Source organism: Chiloscyllium punctatum, chromosome 6 (assembly GCF_047496795.1).
Source record: "Chiloscyllium punctatum isolate Juve2018m chromosome 6, sChiPun1.3, whole genome shotgun sequence".
In the NCBI taxonomy this organism is placed as follows: domain Eukaryota; kingdom Metazoa; phylum Chordata; class Chondrichthyes; order Orectolobiformes; family Hemiscylliidae; genus Chiloscyllium; species Chiloscyllium punctatum.
This window is the reverse complement of record NC_092744.1, coordinates 40,557,997-40,578,371: the sequence shown is the minus strand read 5'-3', so window position 1 is coordinate 40,578,371 and position 20,375 is coordinate 40,557,997. Positions and strand designations below refer to the sequence as shown.

Genomic DNA, 20,375 nt, shown 5'->3' with positions numbered 1-20,375 from the left:
GGACATATCTTGAGACTTCGGGTCAGATTGTTCAGGAGAAATGTTAGGAAGCACTTCTAAACACAAAAGGATGGTAGTTGTTTGGAACTCACTTTAACATCTCAGTGGATGCTGATTTGGTGTTGATTTTAAATCTGAGATACTTTTAATGTTAAGCAAAGGTACTAAGGGATATGGGAAAAAGGCCCAGTGAGGCCCAAGCCAAAGGCAAGGCACATGATAACTTTGCCAAGACCTGATAGATGGAGTTAGGTCCAACATCAAAGATATGAAATTTGGAACCATTTCCCAATACTTATTTACTTCCCTGTATAAATAAAATCTTCTTAACATATATAGAGATGGCAACGAACTAGTGATCACTCAACCAGGTGGGGAGTCTGGTAAAAGGAGCTATAACATTCATTATGGCAGTCATACAACAGAACTTATCCTATGGAGTCTTTAAGGCCAGTCACATATTTGAATCACTGTGAGCAGAATAAGGAGACTGGAGTTACTGAATCAAGTCTAAGTAATATATGACCCAAAAGAAGGGCCTAACATTTGTGAGTAGTGCAGACTGCTATTTGAAATCACAGCATTATATAATATCCAAGTGCTGAAACCCTTGAAAACTAACAATGAAATAGCTGTTGATATTTGGCCATTAGAAAATACATTTAAAACTGTACAAATAGGACCCAGAGAAGGAGATAGTCTCTGGGGGCTTAATTTGTGAAAGCAGTCTCAATTATTGCCTGCAAGTAATGGAATCGTTGACTGTAAGGGAATTCTATCTGCCCAGCAAAACATCAAGCTATCTGTTGGGGCCCGATGGGAAGACTCAATGTATGTTGATGAAGCCTCAGAAAAAGTGATGCAATAAGCCATGCAGAACACTGCAGAAATTGCTCAAGAATAAATCAGGTCCTCCAGACAGCAGATTCATAAGGAACAAATACAAATAAATCGAGCCACCCAAACTGGCAGGGGCTGAAACAATGTAGGACCCATCACTGGTGGGATTTTCTACTGCCAGGGACTGCAGGATGTCATGTACTAATTGGTGGAAGGTAACCAAAATGTGTCTGGCCACCCAAACGGTCATAAAGGTAGCCTCAACACAAAATTCAGCCCTTGAAAAGAGGGCTGAAAGAGTTAAAGAAAAACCTACCCTGCAAAACAATAGTTAATGGCACACAGTTCAGAGCTGCGAGCTGTGTATAAACTCAAGGACACAAAACTGTTAGCTAAACGATATGAAGGAAGAAATGTGGGGTCACCCATTCCATCGATTCTAAGAATCAACGTATCTGCAAGATATCAAAGGAATGATAATGATAATGCATGCAACTACACATAGGTTGGTTATTCTTTGAATCTCTGTGCCTTTAAAGATGTCATTAGAACACCAGGAACACTGGACAGAGGAAGACGATTGATATACATAAGCCAGACATGAGCCGTTATGTTAAACGCAAAGTGAGGCTTGTAGTGCAATCAGTGTGGTGCTAGAAAAGCGGAGCAGGCCAGGCAGCATCCGAGGAGCAGGAGAATTGACATTTTGGGCATAAGCCCCTCTACAGGAAGGAGGCGCGGGGAGGGGCGCTGGGAATACGATAGGTGGAAGGAGGTGAGGTTGAGGGTGATAGGCTGGAGAGGGGGTGGGGGGAGAAGAGGTTGGGAAGATGATTGCAGGTCAAGAGGGTGGTGCTGAATCCGGGGGTTGGGACTGAGATAAGGTGGGGGAGGGGAAGTGAGGAAGCTGGAGAAATCTACATTCATCCCGTGTGGTTTAAGTGTTCAGCCACATAGCGGTTGGGTTGGTTGGTGCGGGTGTCCCAGAGGTGTTCCCTGAAACGTTCCACAAGTAGGCAGCCTGTCTCCCCAATGTAGAGGAGACCACATCGGGTGTAGCAAATACAGTAAATGATGTGTGTGGAGGTGCAGGTGAATTTGCGACAGACATAGAGGGATCCATTGGGGAGGAAGAGTGTTGTCCTGAGCTGGGGCAGGGCTGACTGCAGGGACTGTAGGTAACGGCGCATGGCTGCGAGCGTGGAGCGGAGGATCTGGAGGGAGGTCTGTTGCTGGAGGCTTTAACTCCCCCTCCCACTCTGCCAAGGACATGCAGGTCTTTGGCCTCCTCCATCGCCAGACCTTGGCCACACGATGCCTGGAGGAAGCGCGCTTCATCTTCGCCTAGGAACCCTCCAACCACACGGGATGAATGTAGATTTCTCCAGCTTCCTCACTTCCCCTCCCCCCACCTTATCTCAGTCTCAACCCCCGGATTCTGCACCACCCTCTTGACCTGCAATCTTCTTCCCGACCTCTCTGCCCCCATCCCCTCTCTGGCCCATCACCCTCACCTTCCACCTATCATATTCCCAGCGCCCCACCCCCACCTTTTATCTCAGCCTGCTTGGCTTTTGCCCGAAATGTCAATTCTCTGGCTCCTCGGATGCTGCCTGGCCTGCTGCGCTTTTCCAGCACCACACTTTTCAACTCTGGTCTCCAGCATCAGCAGTCCTCACTTTCTCCTTGCAGTGCAATCAGACATGATAGAATGTACATGCATTTACACTAAATGCATACTATACTTAGACTGGCATACTTTCATAGTGATCAGTTAATTGTACTCCTGCAGTGCATGATGCAAACTAAATAAACAGTAACAATGGATTTAGATAAGTGTACCCCTTTTAATTTATGACAATTTCCTGCAACTGAATTTGAGAGTATAACTGCCTCTGTAATTCTTTGTTCAGCATCTTCAGTGTGTTGAGTTTAGATCGTTTAGAGTGCCTTGCTATAGCAAGTAATAAAAGCCTTTTTAAGCACTTTGTAGATCTCCGCGGGTAAGGGTCAGAAGATAGCAGGATGACTATCAGACCCTGAAAGTACCACAACAGATTTCATTTATGATGAAAGTATGTTGTTTTAGTAACTTTGTCACTTTAGTCATTTTGTTTGTTCATACAGACTTATGCAGAAAAATTATATTTTTACAACTTCAAATGTCCATTTCATGACACTGATGAACGCCAATCATTATAAACTTTGCATTTGCAGCTGAATGCTTTACAGATTGAGAATTTTTAGTAAATTCAGCAAAACTATCTAAATACACATCCCTGTACTGGTGAAAATGACAACGTTATTGTAGCATTTCTTATGAATTCAGAATTTAATCATCATTACAACAAAGCTACACTTTTAGCATATGGGATCAATAAACCAGTCATGATTGTGTCCCTTTTGTTCACTGCAGAAACGTCTAATTGGAAAGCTCAGACATTTTGCATTAAATTAGCAATGGTGAAATCAGTACACAAAATGTCTTAAGATATGATGTATATTGGTGATCTTAGCCTTGCAGAAAATTCCATCCCAGTAGTTTTACTCTTCTTTATTCTCAACTTTAAAAGAATTCAATCTCTGCCATTAGTTAATGAGACACTTAAGACTTGGGAGGTGTATAAATGTTACATGTTGAAGCAAAATTAACATACAAATTTAAAAGCCAACCAACTATGGTATTTAAGGATTTTTGTCAAAGCTGGACATAAAGTCATAGGGATGTACAGCACAGAAACAGACACTCCAGTCCAACTTGCCCATGCCGACCAGATATTGCAACCTAATCTAGTCGCATTTGCCAGCACCCAGCCCATATCCCTCTAAACCCTTCCTATTCATGTACTCATCCAAATGCCTTTTAAATGCAGCGACTGTACCAGCCTCCACCACTTCTCTGGAAGCTCATTCCATACACACACGACCCTCTGCATGGAAAGGGTGCCTCTTAGGTCCCTTTTAAATTTTTCTCCTCTCACCCTCAACCAATGCCCACTGGTTCTGGACTCCCCCACCTCAGGAGAAAGACCTTGTCTATTTATCCTAGCCATGCCCCTCATAATTTTATACACCTCTATAAGGTCATCCCTCAGCCTCTGACGCTCCAGGGAAAACAGCCCCAGCCTATTCAGCCTCGACCTGTAGCTCAAATCCTCCAACACTGGCAACATCCTTGTAAATCTTTTCTGAACCCTTTCAAGTTTCACAACATCCTTCCAATAGGAAGAAGGAGACCAGAATTGCACATAATATTCCAAAAGTGGTCTAACCAATGTCCTGTACAGCCGCAACATGACCTCCCAACTCCTGTATTCAATGCTCTATCCAATAAAGGAGAACATACCAAACGCCTTCTTCATTATCCTACCTACCTGTGACTCCACTTTGAAGGAACTATGAACTTGCACTCCAAGGTCTCTTTGTTCAGCAACACTCCCTAGGATCTTACTATTAAGTCCCACTCTGACTTGCCTTTCCAAAACGCATAGCAACGTGCAGTATATCAGTTTAGTATCAAAACGGTGACAAGGAAAATCAATGCAATTATCCTGGATTCACTAAACAAATAGTGAAGAATGTACTCAGTTGAGCACATAGCTCAACCACACAGTCTTAACTAAAATTCCTGGAAATATGCAGCTCTTCATTGAGGCTTTTTGCTGCATGGGATGGCACTGTAACAACAAAACTGAAAACAACATCTGTTTAATAAGAATTTCCATCTCACTGAGCATGCTCTAAGTTGATACATAGGCAACAATCTGCTCCAAAAACCCTGGTCACATTTTGTGTCAAATTCCACCATAGCTGCTGAAGGAACCCACAATATTTTAAAACAAATCAACATTTTCAGCAAAACAACTCAATATTCTAACAAAATGTCATTTCATTAAATGTGCAAATGATAATGATCCTTCAAAAAAATCCAGAATCCAGATAACATCCAGTGCCTAAACGACTAAATGATATTAATCAGATATTAGGCGCAACACACAACCCTGAATAGAAAGTGTTTGAATGCCCTCCCTGTACTAGAATGCACAGCAAACCAGCAATTTAAACATTTAGTTAGGGATTTTCCTATTGTAAAAACTTCTAAGTGATGATAATATTTGTGATGAGGAATTTATATGCAAAATCAAATGCAATTGTTTGCAAGGTCACAATAAAGAGGATACATTTAATTTTTTTTATGAAAATCAAATTATTTTCTGGAAAGTTTTAAAGCTTTATTTTCTTTATGCCTCAGTTTGGGTGAATTTTATTCCCACCTACCTTCCTGATTAAGAGACACTGTCTTGACTTTGAGCAATCGCAAGGGTTTAACAAATTACATCAGCATGTCTAAGCATCTGAATTTTGAGAAAATTAATTTTCAAGTTGTATTAATTCTTTGAGCATTTTCCCATTAGATAAAAATATTTAATACTCAAAGCATAAGAATTCAACAACACTTAACAGGGAAAAATATCTTCTATTGCCTTACTTTGCAAATGGTCGATATTGATTTTCTCTGGCACAGTAGGTCCTAAATCATGAAGTGCAGTAATTTGGTCTCCAGCATATAGTCCACCAGAACACTGAGTTACACCCAAGCTTATGTCATTTTTTCCTTTGCTCTTTCTTCTGTTTTTCTTTTTCTTATTGTTCTGTATTTCCATTTCATTAATTATTTGCACATGACTTTCCATTCTCCCTAGATCAATATCATGACTACAACTGTCAAAAGATGGTTTATGCCTTGGCAATACAGACTCAGAGTAATGATCACTATCTCCAGCAGTTGCAGTTTTTTCAAGCCCCACAAACTCTTTATGGTGATCTGCATGTGGTTTTGGATGGTCTTGTTTAGGCCTAGTTTCTTTGAACATAACTTCATTTGCTGATTCAGTATCTTCATCCTGGTTGACGTTGATGCCTCTTTGCTTGTTTTCCTTCCTGGTTGTCAAACCCTGTTTCTTCTTCCAAGGGTCAAACATGTCTGACTCATCAGTATTCCCAACTTTTTCCAAAAGACTAAGAGGCATGCTTGTCAACACAGCAGTTCTGTTATTGTCTCTTAGATATTGTCCAATATTAAGATCTTTTTGTTGCATCATTTCTACTTCCGAAGGATTCAAATGAGTTCCAGGAGTATTTCCATTTTCATCGTTTTTGTCTATGCAATTTATTTGCTGAGCAAATTGGTTTAGGTATGCTCTAAACCTTCCACTACGATGCTGATTTACCAGCCTGGAATAAGCATTTTTTTGTGGATAGCAAATCTTACTAACACTATATCTTGCATCAAAAGAGGGAAATGTTTCCTTTGTTTGTCCTGAATGATCCATTGGTGATGTTGGTAGCCACAAAAGAGAAAAGTGAAGCTGTAGAAAAAATAATACTCATCAGATGTATATAATATATTATCCTGGAATATCCAAAAGTAAATGTTTAAAATAGCTTTAAAACAACAACCCATCAGAGGTATCAGGACAAGTGATCAAAGAGCAGGAGAAAGAGTGAAACTTGATGAAAAAAACTACTATTAAAGAACATTATACTTGATTCACAAAATTACTGAGGTGAATTATTTTAAAAGTGAAAGTCATTTTTTTAAAAAAACTGCAGTAACCTTCATGAGTTCATTTTAGATTATCTTACTCTCTTTTGTATAGCTTACTCCCTTTTCCTAAAGGTTTATAATTCCAGAGTATTTCACCTAAATTAAAATCATTTGACTCCTCTCTACCAAAGTGACAGTTGAACCCAACCTTGCCTTCACACATCATTATTTTCCACAGATCACTTGGACAGTCATGAGGAAGCAGACCCCCTGGTAGATCTCTCGATACTGAGGAAAAACTGAAACAATCATAACATTCCCCATTATTGCTGCAGCTGACATCTGCTAATTTAGCACAGACCAGATGGGAAATAGTACTCTTCTGATGTCTGTGATTCAATAGCACACCATTAAAAGTATGAAGTCCAACAATGAGTGGATATTTGTTTACTTCAAAATGACGCAAATTTTGAATTGGAGCTGTGCACATTTGGGGTTAGCTAATTTATATAACCTCAAGACAGATTTTCCCTAGAATGTCAGAGGTTATGGGGAGAATCTTACAAAGATTTATATAATCATGAGGGGCATGGATAGGATGAATAGCCAAGGTCTTTTTCCCAGGGTAAGGGAGTGTTAAACTAGAGGGTATAGGTTTAAGGTGAAAGAGCAAACATTTAAAAGGGGCAACATTTTCATTCAGAGGGTGGTGCATGTATGGAGCTGCCAGAGGTGGTGGTGGAGCAAGCTGGTACAATATCAACATTTAAAAGGCATCTGGATAGGCACATGAAGAGGAAGGGTTTGGAAGAATATGGGCCAAATGCTGGCAAATGGGACTTTATTAGTTTAGGATATCTCATCAGCATGTACAATTGGACCAAAAGGTCTGTTTCCATGCAGTACATTCCTGTGACTCTATGGCTCCAAATGAAAGTAATCATATGTCCAGCAATTATATCTAATCATAACCTTGAAAGAAAGAACAGACACTGGTTGGTGAGGAGGTGCACAAAAGAGACGAGGTAAGAAGCTGTAACTATTAATTGTTTAGAAAAGAAATTAATCTATAAAGAGTGATGAATTAGTGTCACAGAGAAACAAGTGTTTGTGTACAATTTTGCTTTGAAGAGGCGCAACAAATAAGTAGTGTAAGTTTGACTTCAACAGAACAAAAAGAAACTAACAAAAATAAATAAGAATTAGTTATTGTATGTCTCTTACATACTCCATTCTGTCTTATCAGTGTACAAATGTGTACAAGACCACAGAAGCAAGGCAAGCAGACAGCTTGCTCACTTTGCTCAAATTTTTCTCAACTGTCATCACCCAGTCAAGGGGTAACCTGAAAAGGTCACTGAATATGCCCATAGTAGCCAAAGATCAAGGTCCAACTACCTTTGGCTGCTTCATCAATGACATTTTCTCAATCATAAGGTCAGAAGTGGGACACTGATGATTGCACACAGTCAATGCCATCCATAACTCCTCTGATAATACAGCAGTCCATTCCTGAATGCAGATAGGTCTGCACAGTCAGGCTTGAGCTGTTGAGTAGAATGTAACATGTACACCACATGAGTGTCAGTAAATGACCATCACCAACAAGAGAAAATCTAAACATCTTCCCATGATGCTCAATGATGCCAACGTTTCTGAATTTCCTCCATTATCAACAGGCTGGAAGTTACCATTGATCAGAAACTTAATTGCACCAGCTGCATAGATACCAAGCAAGTCAGAAGCTGAGAATCTATGGGGAGTGACTCACTTTTTGACTCCCAAAGTCTGCCCACCACCTCCAAGGCATGAGTCAGGAACACAGTGGAATATTTTCCACTTGTCTAGATGAGTGCAACTCAAACATTTATACTATTCAAGCCAAAGTGATCAAAACCCACAGCCATCACCTCAAACATCCATTCCCTATGTCACTGGCAGTACAATGTAACATTTCTAAGGTGTAATACAATAACTTAGAAATGGACCTTTTAAATAGCACCTTTCTTAATACCTAACAACGGGATTATAAGATTTTGGGAACTTCACTGTCTGCAATGACACCTCCACTCACCATTTTGACATGGAACAATAATCACCATTCCTTTACTGCAAATATCTTGGAGCTCCCTCCTTCACAATACTAAACAAACTATTAAAGCATGCAATTCACCACCATCTCCTGAAAGACAATTAGGGATTAGCAATATGAAATGCTGGTCGTGTGATTGATGGTCACATCATATGAACTGTAGTTCAAATACATTCAAGTGATTAAAATGGGTTTGTAAACGCTCATGCTTGACAAAAAAAAATTAGAATACACTCATCCAGGTAGCAAAAGTTTCAAATAGGCTAACAGTCTGTCAATCAGGGGAAAACATTGTTGCTCAATAAGTGCCGGCAATGACCTTAGATGGCACTAGCACAATGAAGGACTCTCAGATTGAGTCCAACATCGGGCCCCCTACCACCAGTGCCATACGATTAGCAACTGGAGAGACAGTAAGCTGTCCCAGTGTAAGGTCGTGCGCTCCTTTAACCAGGAAGGCCCATGAAATCAACAGATGCAGACTCGGCGCAACTCAAAGACGAGTTTTCTCCTTCAAGGAAAGGGATCTGTCATTGTGATGTACTGAGCAAAACACCCGCTCCCAGCTCCTGTGACTTACAGAAGAGAAACCTAACATGAAGGAAGTGCCATTCCTCGGTCAACAGCAACCAGAGCCTCTCGAGCGCTACACGGCAGCGAACTCCTTCCGGGTCACATTGCCCGGAAGCTGGGGGGAGGTGGGAGGCATTGCATTGTGGGAGATGTGTTCTGGTCCATCCCTCGCGTCGGTGCCCCGTCGCCCCAGAACCTTGAACGAGTCTTGCAGTAGCCCCACCCCTCCCCCGTTCACATCTCTTACATCTAAAATGCAATGCCTTATAACGTATACATTATTCCGATAGTTTCCAAGATTCATTCTTAGAAAAAAGCAGTTTGAAGTGTCGACGTTTGCCCCACAATTGAGGTCATTGCCAGTTTTTAACGACGATCAATCATCGTTGCCACCTTGGACAGCAACTGCACAGACAACAAAGCAGCTGACAATAGGAAGCGTCTGGTTTGATATAAATGTATTATTTAGAAATGAGACAGATGGTATATCGTAATACAGGAAAACACATTAAAGCTGACATCAGCCTGCCTTCCTTTGCGTAGTTATAGCGACTTCCTCCATTATTTTTAGAAATAGTTAAATATTAGAGAAAAAAACAGCCGGCAATTCGAGTAAATACTGGAACTGTCCTCATGCCTCCAAGTAATCGGTTTAACGCCTCCATAATATTGTCAAATTATTTATGTAATCAGTATTGCGTGTAAACCATCTTCAAATCCCAAATCCTAACTTGCTCAGTTTTTGATCTTGTTTTCACAGATCTGTTGGTGGGAAATTTTGATTTGGGAAGGTAACCTCCGAGCAGGTGACATTTTCAGTGCCACATTATTATTACTCTACTGCTAATATATAACAAATTCTGAATGAAACCCCTGAGGTGCCCATGGGAATGGACGCTACATTTAGGTTCTCACCGTTACATTTGATTCACTCGTGCATATTTATTTCATACATACTGACAATCGACAGTATAATATTATCGTCAAGAAATGGTTACGATAATACTTTCGGATGGGACATAACCTCGTATGCATAACCAAGGACCGTTCCTCTCTGCAACGCCTCGTAATGCGTACATGTACAGCCGGTAAAAATAAGAGGCGATAATAGTTGATGTTTAGTTGTGATCACCGTTCAATATTAAGTGTATCCGTGATCCGTCAAAACTACCCTAATCAACTGTACTACATCGCTTCTGTTTAGCTGAAATTAATGCAGTTTACTTTGCTATGAGGCATGGACAAAATGTTGTTTAATAACAAATTGTATGGCATATCAACCGCTTGCCTTCGTGTTTAAATTAATAGTTCTAGGTGCAAACATTATTCTTACAAAATTTTCATCCCTATTTTAAGACGCAGCTATTGACAAAATAAGCAATGGTGAAAATAAATTGATTTTAAAATGCAACAAACTAAATTGAGCCACGATCGAGTCTACTATTTACCATCAAGACTATTCCTAGTCCCTTTCATGTGATTTAGTGAAACTAGTAAGAGGGGATTAGCTGTGGGTGACCAGTGTCAATTTCGGAGGTTTGGCATAAGATGAACAGAATAAAATGCCCTTTTTGGAGCACAGGGGGCTATTGGGCTAAGTTGTTTTATAGTGGGATATTTTCTAGTAAATTATTTATCTGGATATAGCAAGAAAAGATGTTAACGTGTTGATACATTCTTCCGAGGTCAGATCGATGGTCCTCAGAACACAAATGGAGCCACGCTTGTGCCAACACGTAACTATTAAAATTAACAAAAAAAGAGGAACGAAGGAATTAAACTAAATGTACCATTTAGGGTATGCCATATACATAAGGCATTTAATGCTTCACATTGAGAAGTTTATGCAATGCTTTTAATTTGGCATTGACTTTTTTTATTTCATTGTGTCAATTAACCATATTATACCTTCAAGGCTCCAGCAAAACTTTAGTCCACCTCATACTCTTTAATAGTATAAAGAATGTAGGGTAATTCTTAAGAGGGAGATTAGGAAGACAAAGAGGGGAAATGAAATAGTCTTGGTTGATAAGGTTAAGGATAATCCAAAGAGATTCTACAAATACATGAAGAGTAAGAAAACAAATAGAGAGAGTAGGGCCCCTGAAAGATCAAAGGGGTTGTCTTTGTGTTTAAAATATCAGGAGATGGCAGATATATTAAATGAATATAATGCTTGGTTTTACTGCGAAGAAAGAAATATAGGCTAAAGAACTCAGGGAAATAAATATTGATGGTTTGAAAACAGTTCACATTACAGAAGAGGAGTGCTGGAGGTCTTGGCAAATAAAAGATGGATAAATCTCCAGGACCTAATGAAGAGTATCCCAGAACATTGTGGGAAGTTAGGGGAGAAATTGCAGGGCCTCTTGTAGAAATATTTATATCATCTCTAACTGCAGATGAGATGCCAATAGACTGGAGAATGGCTAATGCTCTGTCATTGTTTAAGAAGGGATGTAAGGAGAAGTCAGGAAATTATAGACCTGTGAGTCTGACGTTGGTAGTGGTTAAGTTGCTTGAGGTGATTCTGAAAGATAGGATTTATATGCATTTGGTGAGGCAAGGCATGATTATGGATAATCAGCATGGTTTTGTACATGGGAAATCATATCTCACAAATGTTATTGTATGTTTTTGAGAAGGTAGTCAAGATAATTGATAAGGGCATAGTGGTAGACATCATTTACTTGGACTTTTTAATGAAGCCTTTCATAACATTCAGCATGGTAGACTAATTAGTACAGTTAGATTACATGGGATTCAGGGGAGCTTGCCAATACAAAATTGGCTTAACAGCAGTTTGTTTTTCAGACTGGAGGCCTGCAACCAGTGCTCAGTCCACTTTTATCATTTATATAAATGATTTAGATAGGAATATAAAAGGCTTGGTTAGTAAGTTTGTGGATCACACCAAAGTTGGTGGTACAGTAAACAGTTAAGCAAGTTATCTAAGATTCCAAAGAGATCTTGATCAATTGGGTCAATGGGCTGAGAAGTGGTAGATGGAGTTTAGTTTAGATATTGCATTTATACAATTAACATTTGGGCCTTGGATAGTGTTGTAGGACAGAGAGGGGCTTCAGATACATTATTCTTTGAAATTTGCTTCACAGTAGACAGAGTGATAAAGAAGGCGTTTAGAACACTGGGCTTCATTCTTCAGACCTTTGAGTCTAGGAGTTGGGATGTCATGTTGATGTTGTACAGGATGTCAGTGAGGTGTCTTCTGGAGTATTGTGCCTAGTTCTGGTCACCCTGTTATAGGAAGGGTATTATTAAGCTGGATAGGGTTCAGAAAAGATTTACCAGGGTGTTGTCGGTAATGGAGGGGTTGAATTATAAGGAGAGGCTGAATATGCTGAGACATTTTCCCTGGAGCTTAGGAGATTGAGGGGTGACCTTACAGTGGTTTATAAAATCATAAGGAATATAGCTAAGGTGAATGGCAGGTGTCTTTTCCCTATGGTGGGGAATTTCAAGACTATGGGGCATGTTTTTAAGGTGAGAGGAAAAAGATTTTAAAAAGACATGAAGGGCAAAGTTTTTACACAAAGAGTGGTTCATGTGTGAAATGAGCTTCCAGAGGAAATGGTGCATGTGGGTACAGTTAAAACTTTTAAAGATGCTTGAATAAGTACATGAATAAGAAATTTTCAGAGGCATACTGGGCCAAGCACAAATAAGTGGGACTAATTTAGTTTGGGATTATAGTCGGCATGGACTGGTTGGAACAAAGGGTCTGTTTCCGTGCTATATGACTCTATGGCTCTATGACTCTATTACAGTGGAAATGATGCACCATTTCCTTCAACTCAATTGAATAATGTCGTCTTAGTCACCACAACTCTGTGAATGGATCTCTGTTGCCAAGACATACAGAAAAAAATGGAGAAAAAGACACAAGACAGAAATATCATGTCACACATTGCTAATAGAATATAAATAAAACATGAAAACGTGTGCGACACTATAGTTTTATTGCATTTTGTAGGAAAAAATCAGTCGTCTTGACACAAATGGTTCTAACAGCATCGAGTTTAGTGTTTTCTTTCTCACAATGCGATGTAATCAAAACCCAGTTGGCTGTCGTGTCGTGATTCTGCCCAGTAATTCAACATTTTACGTGACTCTTCCTGGTGTTTCAAGGACCCATGGTTTGCTATATACCCGAACCTTATCTCCCTAATGAATCATGGCATCTATTCCAACATCACAAGGAAGTCTTTTTCTGTTTTCATCCCATGTTTGGGGTGATGAGCATCTTAGTCAGAAATGAAACATTATCAACCCTATATTTATTAGTTAACTTAGTTTGGATGGTAAAAGGTATGTTTGTTATTTCACGGATAACGAGCGTCCTCCAGTCTTTGATACGGAGCACTCAGCAGCAACCTCCATTTGAATAACACTCTGGGAGTGGTATCGTTATAGTCTCAGAGAAATAAAACAGTTCAAAGAGCCATAGTATGTCGGGGGTGAGAGAAACACGGTAGAGGAATGTTTTAAGGTAATCTTTAAAAGTGAACTAGACTGTTAGATAAAACATCTTTTCTTGAGATGGCGCCTGCGCTTGGGTAAGTCAAGGTTTTTGCCACGGAAACGGAAAGAGGGGGGAACTGCAAGCAAAGCCAGCGACAGAAGGGAGGGAACCTATCGGTGGTTACAAGACTGGAATGTATTGGCAAATACTTTGGATTCAATATTTTAGGAGAAGTGGTAAATGCAAGAACAGTGGAGATAGTGGAGCAAAACAGAATGTAGTCAACAGAAATAAAATACAAAATGTTGGGGATCCTGAGCTAGTCTAACCAGTGGGGAGGGGAAAACAGTGGTAAAGTTTGAAGAACACGTGTCTGAAGAAACAGCAGAATAGTCAAACAGAAAGATAATCAGGAGAGTAAAATCCAGTCTAAGCAAAATGAGGTCAGAAGTGAGGACATGAACCTTTTGAACTCGGTTTTTCGGTCTGGAAAGTTGAGGTGTGCCAAATGGAGACTTGGGGAGATGTTCCTTGGGCTTACATTTAGCTTCACTGGAAAATTGCTGGAGACCGAGTCAAGAGGTGAAGCGCCGGAGGAGTGGCAGACAGATCGGAAATTTTATTGAAAATAATCACTTATCCTGCAGTTGATATCCCCAGGACAGGACGAATGAAAGTAGTAAGTCACCCTTCCATACAGGGAATCGTGGATAGCAACAAACAAACTAAATCTAGAATTGACCAAGGAATTAAATTTCAGTGTAAGTGAGTTTAAGTTGAGGGGAAACAACCGATAAGATAAAACAATAATGTTGAGAAAACAATCAAATAAGTAAAGCAAGTGAGCATTCTAAAGATTGCGGCTGTTTATTAATTTAATACTAATTCCCAATCTGGAAATCCACTGCGGATCAAGAATTCGAACAGAGCAGAAAATCTTGACCTAAACCCTTGCGACAAGTCCTTTCCAGCCGTTCAAATGTTGAAAGTAGGCACAGTTTTCACAATTCCACAAACTGAACTTTGTCAAATATTTGTGTAAAAGGCAACTTTTTTTATCAGTTAGGGTGACAGTCATCGCTTTTTCTTTTGAAGCGACAGTTTGAAGAAATTAGAATTCACCGGAAATGACAATCGAATCATATAGAGTCAATAAGAAGCCATACCGGACCTGAAATGTTTAACTCTGTTTTTCTCTCCACTGGTGCTGCCACACCCGTTGAGTTTCTCCGGCATTCTCTGTGTTTATATTCATCATACATTTATCAACTCAACTGTTTCGGCACTTCCTAAATTGAAAAATGATCCCAATGTTATAAACCTGACTGAAGGTTGGCCGCATTGGGTACTTACTTCCGACTGAGCCTCCATTTAAGTTAGATTGATCATCCGAAGAAATGCTGGTATTCTGGTTTAGCTTTATTCCAATGAAACAGATGCATTAGAAACAATGTTTTCCAAAGCTCGGTACCCATAACTTTAAAATGGCCCATCCTAAAACAAAGTCTGTAGAGTTAAGGGTTACAGGCAACTGGGGTGGGGGAAACCTGGTTTATAGATCATCGTTTGAATTCCCCCAGTTGAGAGTCGAATGTGACAGTAGCTTCCAATCACACACACACACCGGATAGACCATCGATAGCCAGGATAGAGCGGAGTTTCTGCGAGATCTCTTAACAAAAGAGACTTCGCCCAAAAATGCAGTGAAACATCGAATCTGACGTTCTTTTAAACGTTTAATAAAGAACATCAGGATATATAGTCATATAGAAATATGAGCAGCGACAGATGGGAAAAAATCCAGGCGATCCATGAACACATACCCAGACAACACAGGTTGATGAGAATATCAGGTCCATTAGCATTTGTGTTGAATGAATATGAAAGAGGCACAACACAGACATTGCCCTGAAAATTCATTGCAGCGCATTCTTCCCGCTGAGAATCTTCTTAAAATGTCTGTTCTACCGATGAATGGAACTGGCTCCTAATTTTCACATCTCTCCAAAAGAAAATAACGACTTTTGACGGAGAAACGACTTGATATGCCTGGTTCCTAATATGTGTCGGTCTATATTTCAAAATGTTCTAATTAAACTTTTATCGTTCTTAAAAATATATCTCGCAGGTAACACGTTGATGGGGTGTACAATACTTGATGCGCGGTGATTTACTAAAGGCAGAACAAACCCTTCAGCTCTCCAGTCTCAGCTCTGAAACAATGGAACTGAACTTGGTTCCACTGATCTTGCATTCTAATTGACAGTGGGCATCTTTTTCATGCAATTAAAACGGATAAACATTTATTTCCCATTGCTATTTCATTTTTTGTTTGCAAATATTTACATAAATCATTATTGGTTTAATAAATGAGATCGCAATTTGTCCCCATTCTCAGAAAGTTGTTCTTTTGAGACAGCGAATTACCTCAAATCCAAGATCAAACTATTCATTACGGGAACACTAATAGTCTCCGGGGTTTGCCTTGTGTCTTCGCAATAATTTGTCTCTGGCAACGTATGTTATCGATGATATCAGCACGATTTTTCTGTAAAATCTCACATCCTTACTGTTGAATGAAACAGAACTGTTTTCCTCAAATACAAAGCGTTGCAGCTTTTATTACAGTTAACGAATAAAGCGAATCCTCCCATTACAGCGGATCGTTTTCAAGATATTAAGGATTAATTCCAATTTTTAGAGATAAGATGTGTCAGGTTGTGCAATATGCTTTGGCTATCTAAAGGTATTCGGTTCCGTCGCCGATTGTGTACGCTTTACTTCTGTGTAAAGTGAAGATATTTCAGGCTTTTGTTTTGTATCCTTGCTACCCCAGACCACTCCCTAGGTGGTTTGCAAACCTAAACTCCAAATCTGTGTTCAAAGTGTTACATCCTATTCCACGAATACATATTAGACGATTATTTGTAGATTAAAATAAATGAATTTACAATTGTATTACATTACAGCGTCACTGTTACATTGTTCAAATGGTTTTAATGGCAATTGGTAAATAATATAGATTGCATCAAGCATTCCGAAAAAATGCCAATACGGTTCGTAGCCAGAATTGTTTATTGCAGTTCTTCCACATTGTTCTCGCCACATCTGAGTTACTGTGGCGTGGGAATAGAAATCAGACAATAAAGCTGTCAAAGGAACCTGTGATTTCTGATTCATTCCACGTATGTCGAAGCCACCCAACAATCTCTCCATTCCTGGGTTTATTAAACTCCCCGTACCAAAATATAAGCAACTCAATATAGGTATAGTCCTACAATTTTGGAAATTCTGTTTCGCATATGTGAGTGTAGCTTGTAGAAGGAAAGGGAGAAAGTCATAATCAAATTGAAATCCTCTCCGTGTTTTCTATATATATGAATAAATGGTTTGTCAATCCATCCGCCCATTCTTTCTTCTTAGTGTAAAATAGCCAGTGTTTCCACTGGCTGGATGCCAACATTTAATTATTTACTTATAGACCCACTCTTGGAGAATCATCAAAGCTTGCAATTTTTAAAGGCAGCAATTTGCAGTGAAGCAGCAGGGGAAAGATGATGATCTAAACTCGTAAAGGAAGAAGAAAAGGCTGGGCTTTCCTTCCTCTGATTGTCCTTAGAAAGTTCCAAAAAGAGACGCGTGGTGACGTAATTTCACATTATAAAATGATTGAAAGGAGCTGAGAAAACAGCAGACGAGCGTTGGTCCACAGGCAGGCAGAACTCTGCACGTGACCAACGAATTTTCATTTTATTGTATCTCGGCGTAATATTGGTCATCTAATCAAACGAAAATGAACATCGCTTGGATGTTAGTTTCTGGACTATTCTTGGTTCTTTTGCCCACAAGGACGGCAGCAAACCCCTTGTTTCGCTCACAGTCAGTAAGTTGATGATAATTGTGAAGACAACAAGTCATGGGGGATCCGAATTGGGGAGCATACATAAATGTTTGTGTAATTCAACACTACACTAGTAAACTGGCTAGAAAGAATAACTGTAGAAACGTACTGTCTACTTTTGCTGTCTTTTAATTTGAATATTAAGCAAGTAATAACTCGCATGTTCCGTGTTAAATTAACTGTAAAAAATATTTACAAATAATAGCATCCTAAAAAGATATTGCAATTTGTTTTTAAAACAGATGCATTTATTCAATTATATCAACCTCTATATACCAATTATTGAATTGCATGTGAATACCTTTTTGTAATGGCCATGTTATATTGATATACGCTGATTATCTGATGTTATGTGATCTCATGTTCAACTCCAACTATGTCTTGGTGAAAATTTCGGGTATGGACATGCAATACTGTTTACCATGTTTATTATGGCAAGCAATGTCATTGAACTACTTTAGGCAAACCTTGATTTAATGTATTGTCTATTTCCGCTACCCTTTACAGGATCATGCACATGTATTAGATGAAGAATTATCTGAGTACCTTTCCTCAGAGGAAAGAGATGTCCCTGCAGTTGTGAATCCCAAGGTCCGGTTTTTACGGGACCTCAGCCCCGACACCAGGTCAAAGAGCACCTGGGCTCGGCGGCTTTTCAACGACTACAACAATCCAAGGAAGTTCCGAGGAATCAATAAGAAAGGGTCGTCCAAGGGCTGTTTTGGACGCAAACTGGACAGAATAGGAGCGATGAGCGGTCTGGGCTGTTAGATCTACGACACCTAGCGACGGTGAGTGCTCGCTACAACAAAACAAAACACCAATTCGTTTGATTTTGTTTTGCTAGTAGTTTACACAAACTCCAAAGCTGAAAAAGAAATGTTCTCTCCGCCCTACCCATTGCGTTCCATAACATATTTGCTGTTGATTCTACTGTAGCTAGACATAACACTGGCTTCAATTCGCAGCAGAGAAATCCAAGATTTTATTTTCAGATTCAATCACTTAAACTGTGATTGCAACAGGAAAACGTAAAGCGTTTTAGTTATATCACGACAATTTTCGACAGTTTTTGTTAACTAGCAAGTTTCCAACACCTAACCTAGAGGTCGTAATCGAGTGTAGTTTGAAATGTAAGTTTTGCTGAATATTTTCATCCATTTCAGATGGGATTATTGCTTCGATCTGAACTTAGTCTAAACATATCCACTTGCACAGGGCCCAGTTAACTAGAGTTGCGCTCTCAGACGGCCACACTAACGGTATATTTCTCTTAACAGGACACCGCGCTGATGATGGGTTCTGAAATCTACTGTGCGTCTTATTGTCTCCGTAAAAGTACCGTTTAATAAGAAAACGATGCCAATACGTATTCCCGGTACGACGAACTACATCATCAGCGTCTTTAGTGGAAAAGAACATGAAGGAAAACGTTGTAGGAACTAATGCAGCTGTAAATTGTCGCTACTATAAATTGATAATTTCATTTCTGCATAAATGTATTTATGTTTAAACTATTTATATGTTTATAAAGAGAGATATTTATAAAAAAAATCTTATTTATGTAACAAACTGAAGAGAGGGTGAACTGCAGGAGAAAGAAACACAAAGTTTGTAACATTTGTCCTAATAGCTGTTACGTGTTAAATTGCATTTCACAAAAGTCTGAGAAGCCTCCTTATTTATTACAATCCGTGCAATACATGAAAATACTCCATGGTGGTAATTTCTTGTTGTGTTTTGCGGCGCTTGTTTAAATTCAGCGCGATGTTCTTAGCATTTGTTTTCATTCAAGCAGAATTATTTCAATAGAAACCTGGTCCTCTTTTCCTTTGGTCACTTGCATCTCAGCCTGCACGAAGTATCTCAACAGAGAGCTGCCATTGATCGACAGTCGGTATTATTGAGCGCGCTTTCTTCAAAACAGTGAGATGGGAACTTCACAGAACACCAGTTTCTGTCTGATAACCTATTCACACCCATCTTCTCTCCATTATTCAGCTTTTCGTCCAGCATTCTGGCCAATTACAATAATGATTATAATTGCAATGCTGTTTAACATGGGCTAGGACTGAATCAGAATGGTTTCAGACTTTTCTAAATAATTTGAGGGGAGAGCTTGCTCAAATGTTCCAAAATTACATCTTTTTCTATTACTCATCAAATGGAAGGGCTATTAATAAGAATATTTTCCACTAATTAAGGTTAACAATCGAGAAAGACTCAGTTGGAAAACAACTTTACATCTGACAACCTTCCCTACACTCAAATCTTAAAAGTTTTTTTTCAAACTCTTATGTATTCTTAGAAATTTAAAGGCAAGTTCAAAATTTTAAAGTCATTTTTGTGTGACGAACTCCACATACCAGGAGGTTGAGTCTTGTGCAATTCAGATTCTATGCATCCACAGAGAGGGACAGGGGTCAGCTAGATTGAAACCAGAATATAAAAGCGAACCTTGGCTGGAGGGTTTGAACTATAGGGAGAGGCTGAACAGGAGGGGACTGTTTTCCCTGGAGCATCAGAGGCTGAGGGGTGACCATATAGAGGTTAATAAAATCGTGAGAAACAAGGACAGGGTAAATAGACAAGGTCTTTTCCTGGGGTGGGGGAGTCCAGAACTAGAAGGCATAGATTTAGGGTGAGGGGGGAATGATTTAAAAGGGACCTAAGGGACAACTTTTTCACAGAGGGGGTGTGTGTTTATAGAATGAGCTACCAGAGGAAGTGATGAAGGCTGGTACAATTGCAACATTTAAAAGGAATCTGAATGAGTATATGAATAGGAAGGGTTTAGAAGGATATGGGCCAAGAGCTGGCAAATAGGACTAGATTAATTCAGGATATCTGGTCAGCATGGACAAGTTGGACCTAAGGGTCTGTTTCCATGCTGTACATCTCTATGACTCTATGACTTTATAACCTGACCAGAGGCTAA

The 20,375-nt window shown here is 39.5% G+C and overlaps 2 protein-coding genes across 4 annotated transcripts in view; one reads left to right on the top strand and one right to left on the bottom strand.

Moving 5' to 3' along the window:
- dis3l2 (DIS3 like 3'-5' exoribonuclease 2) overlaps positions 1-15,294 on the bottom strand; it is a 282,451-nt gene extending 267,157 nt beyond the window's left edge. Inside the window, exons 1-2 of one of the 3 annotated variants that reach the window (XM_072572523.1) lie at positions 14,890-15,294; positions 5,330-6,209 (exon numbers count right to left, since the gene is read on the bottom strand). In XM_072572523.1, the coding sequence (XP_072428624.1) occupies positions 5,330-6,209; positions 14,890-14,907 (898 nt within the window). In that variant the 5' untranslated portion in view covers positions 14,908-15,294. Of the gene's footprint in view, positions 1-5,329; positions 6,210-9,060; positions 9,165-14,889 lie in introns of those variants that run through there. The other 2 variants (XM_072572522.1, XM_072572524.1) reach the window with 2 other exon arrangements.
- A 1,945-nt stretch (positions 15,295-17,239) lies between these two features.
- On the top strand, positions 17,240-18,923 carry LOC140478903 (C-type natriuretic peptide 2-like). The gene is made up of 3 exons (XM_072572521.1): positions 17,240-17,419; positions 17,945-18,228; positions 18,718-18,923. Exons 1-2 carry the CDS (start codon positions 17,330-17,332, stop codon positions 18,206-18,208), a joined length of 354 nt encoding a protein of 117 aa, XP_072428622.1. The 5' UTR covers positions 17,240-17,329; the 3' UTR covers positions 18,209-18,228; positions 18,718-18,923.
- The last annotated feature ends 1,452 nt before the right edge of the window (positions 18,924-20,375 follow it).

Excerpts from the sequence above, each read along its gene's own strand:
- LOC140478903 (XM_072572521.1), top strand. The coding sequence starts at position 17,330 with ATGAACATCGCTTGGATGTTAGTTTCTGGACTATTCTTGGTTCTTTTG. Across the intron at positions 17,420-17,944 it reads CCTTGTTTCGCTCACAGTCA|GATCATGCACATGTATTAGA; the intron begins GTAAGTTGATGA and ends TACCCTTTACAG.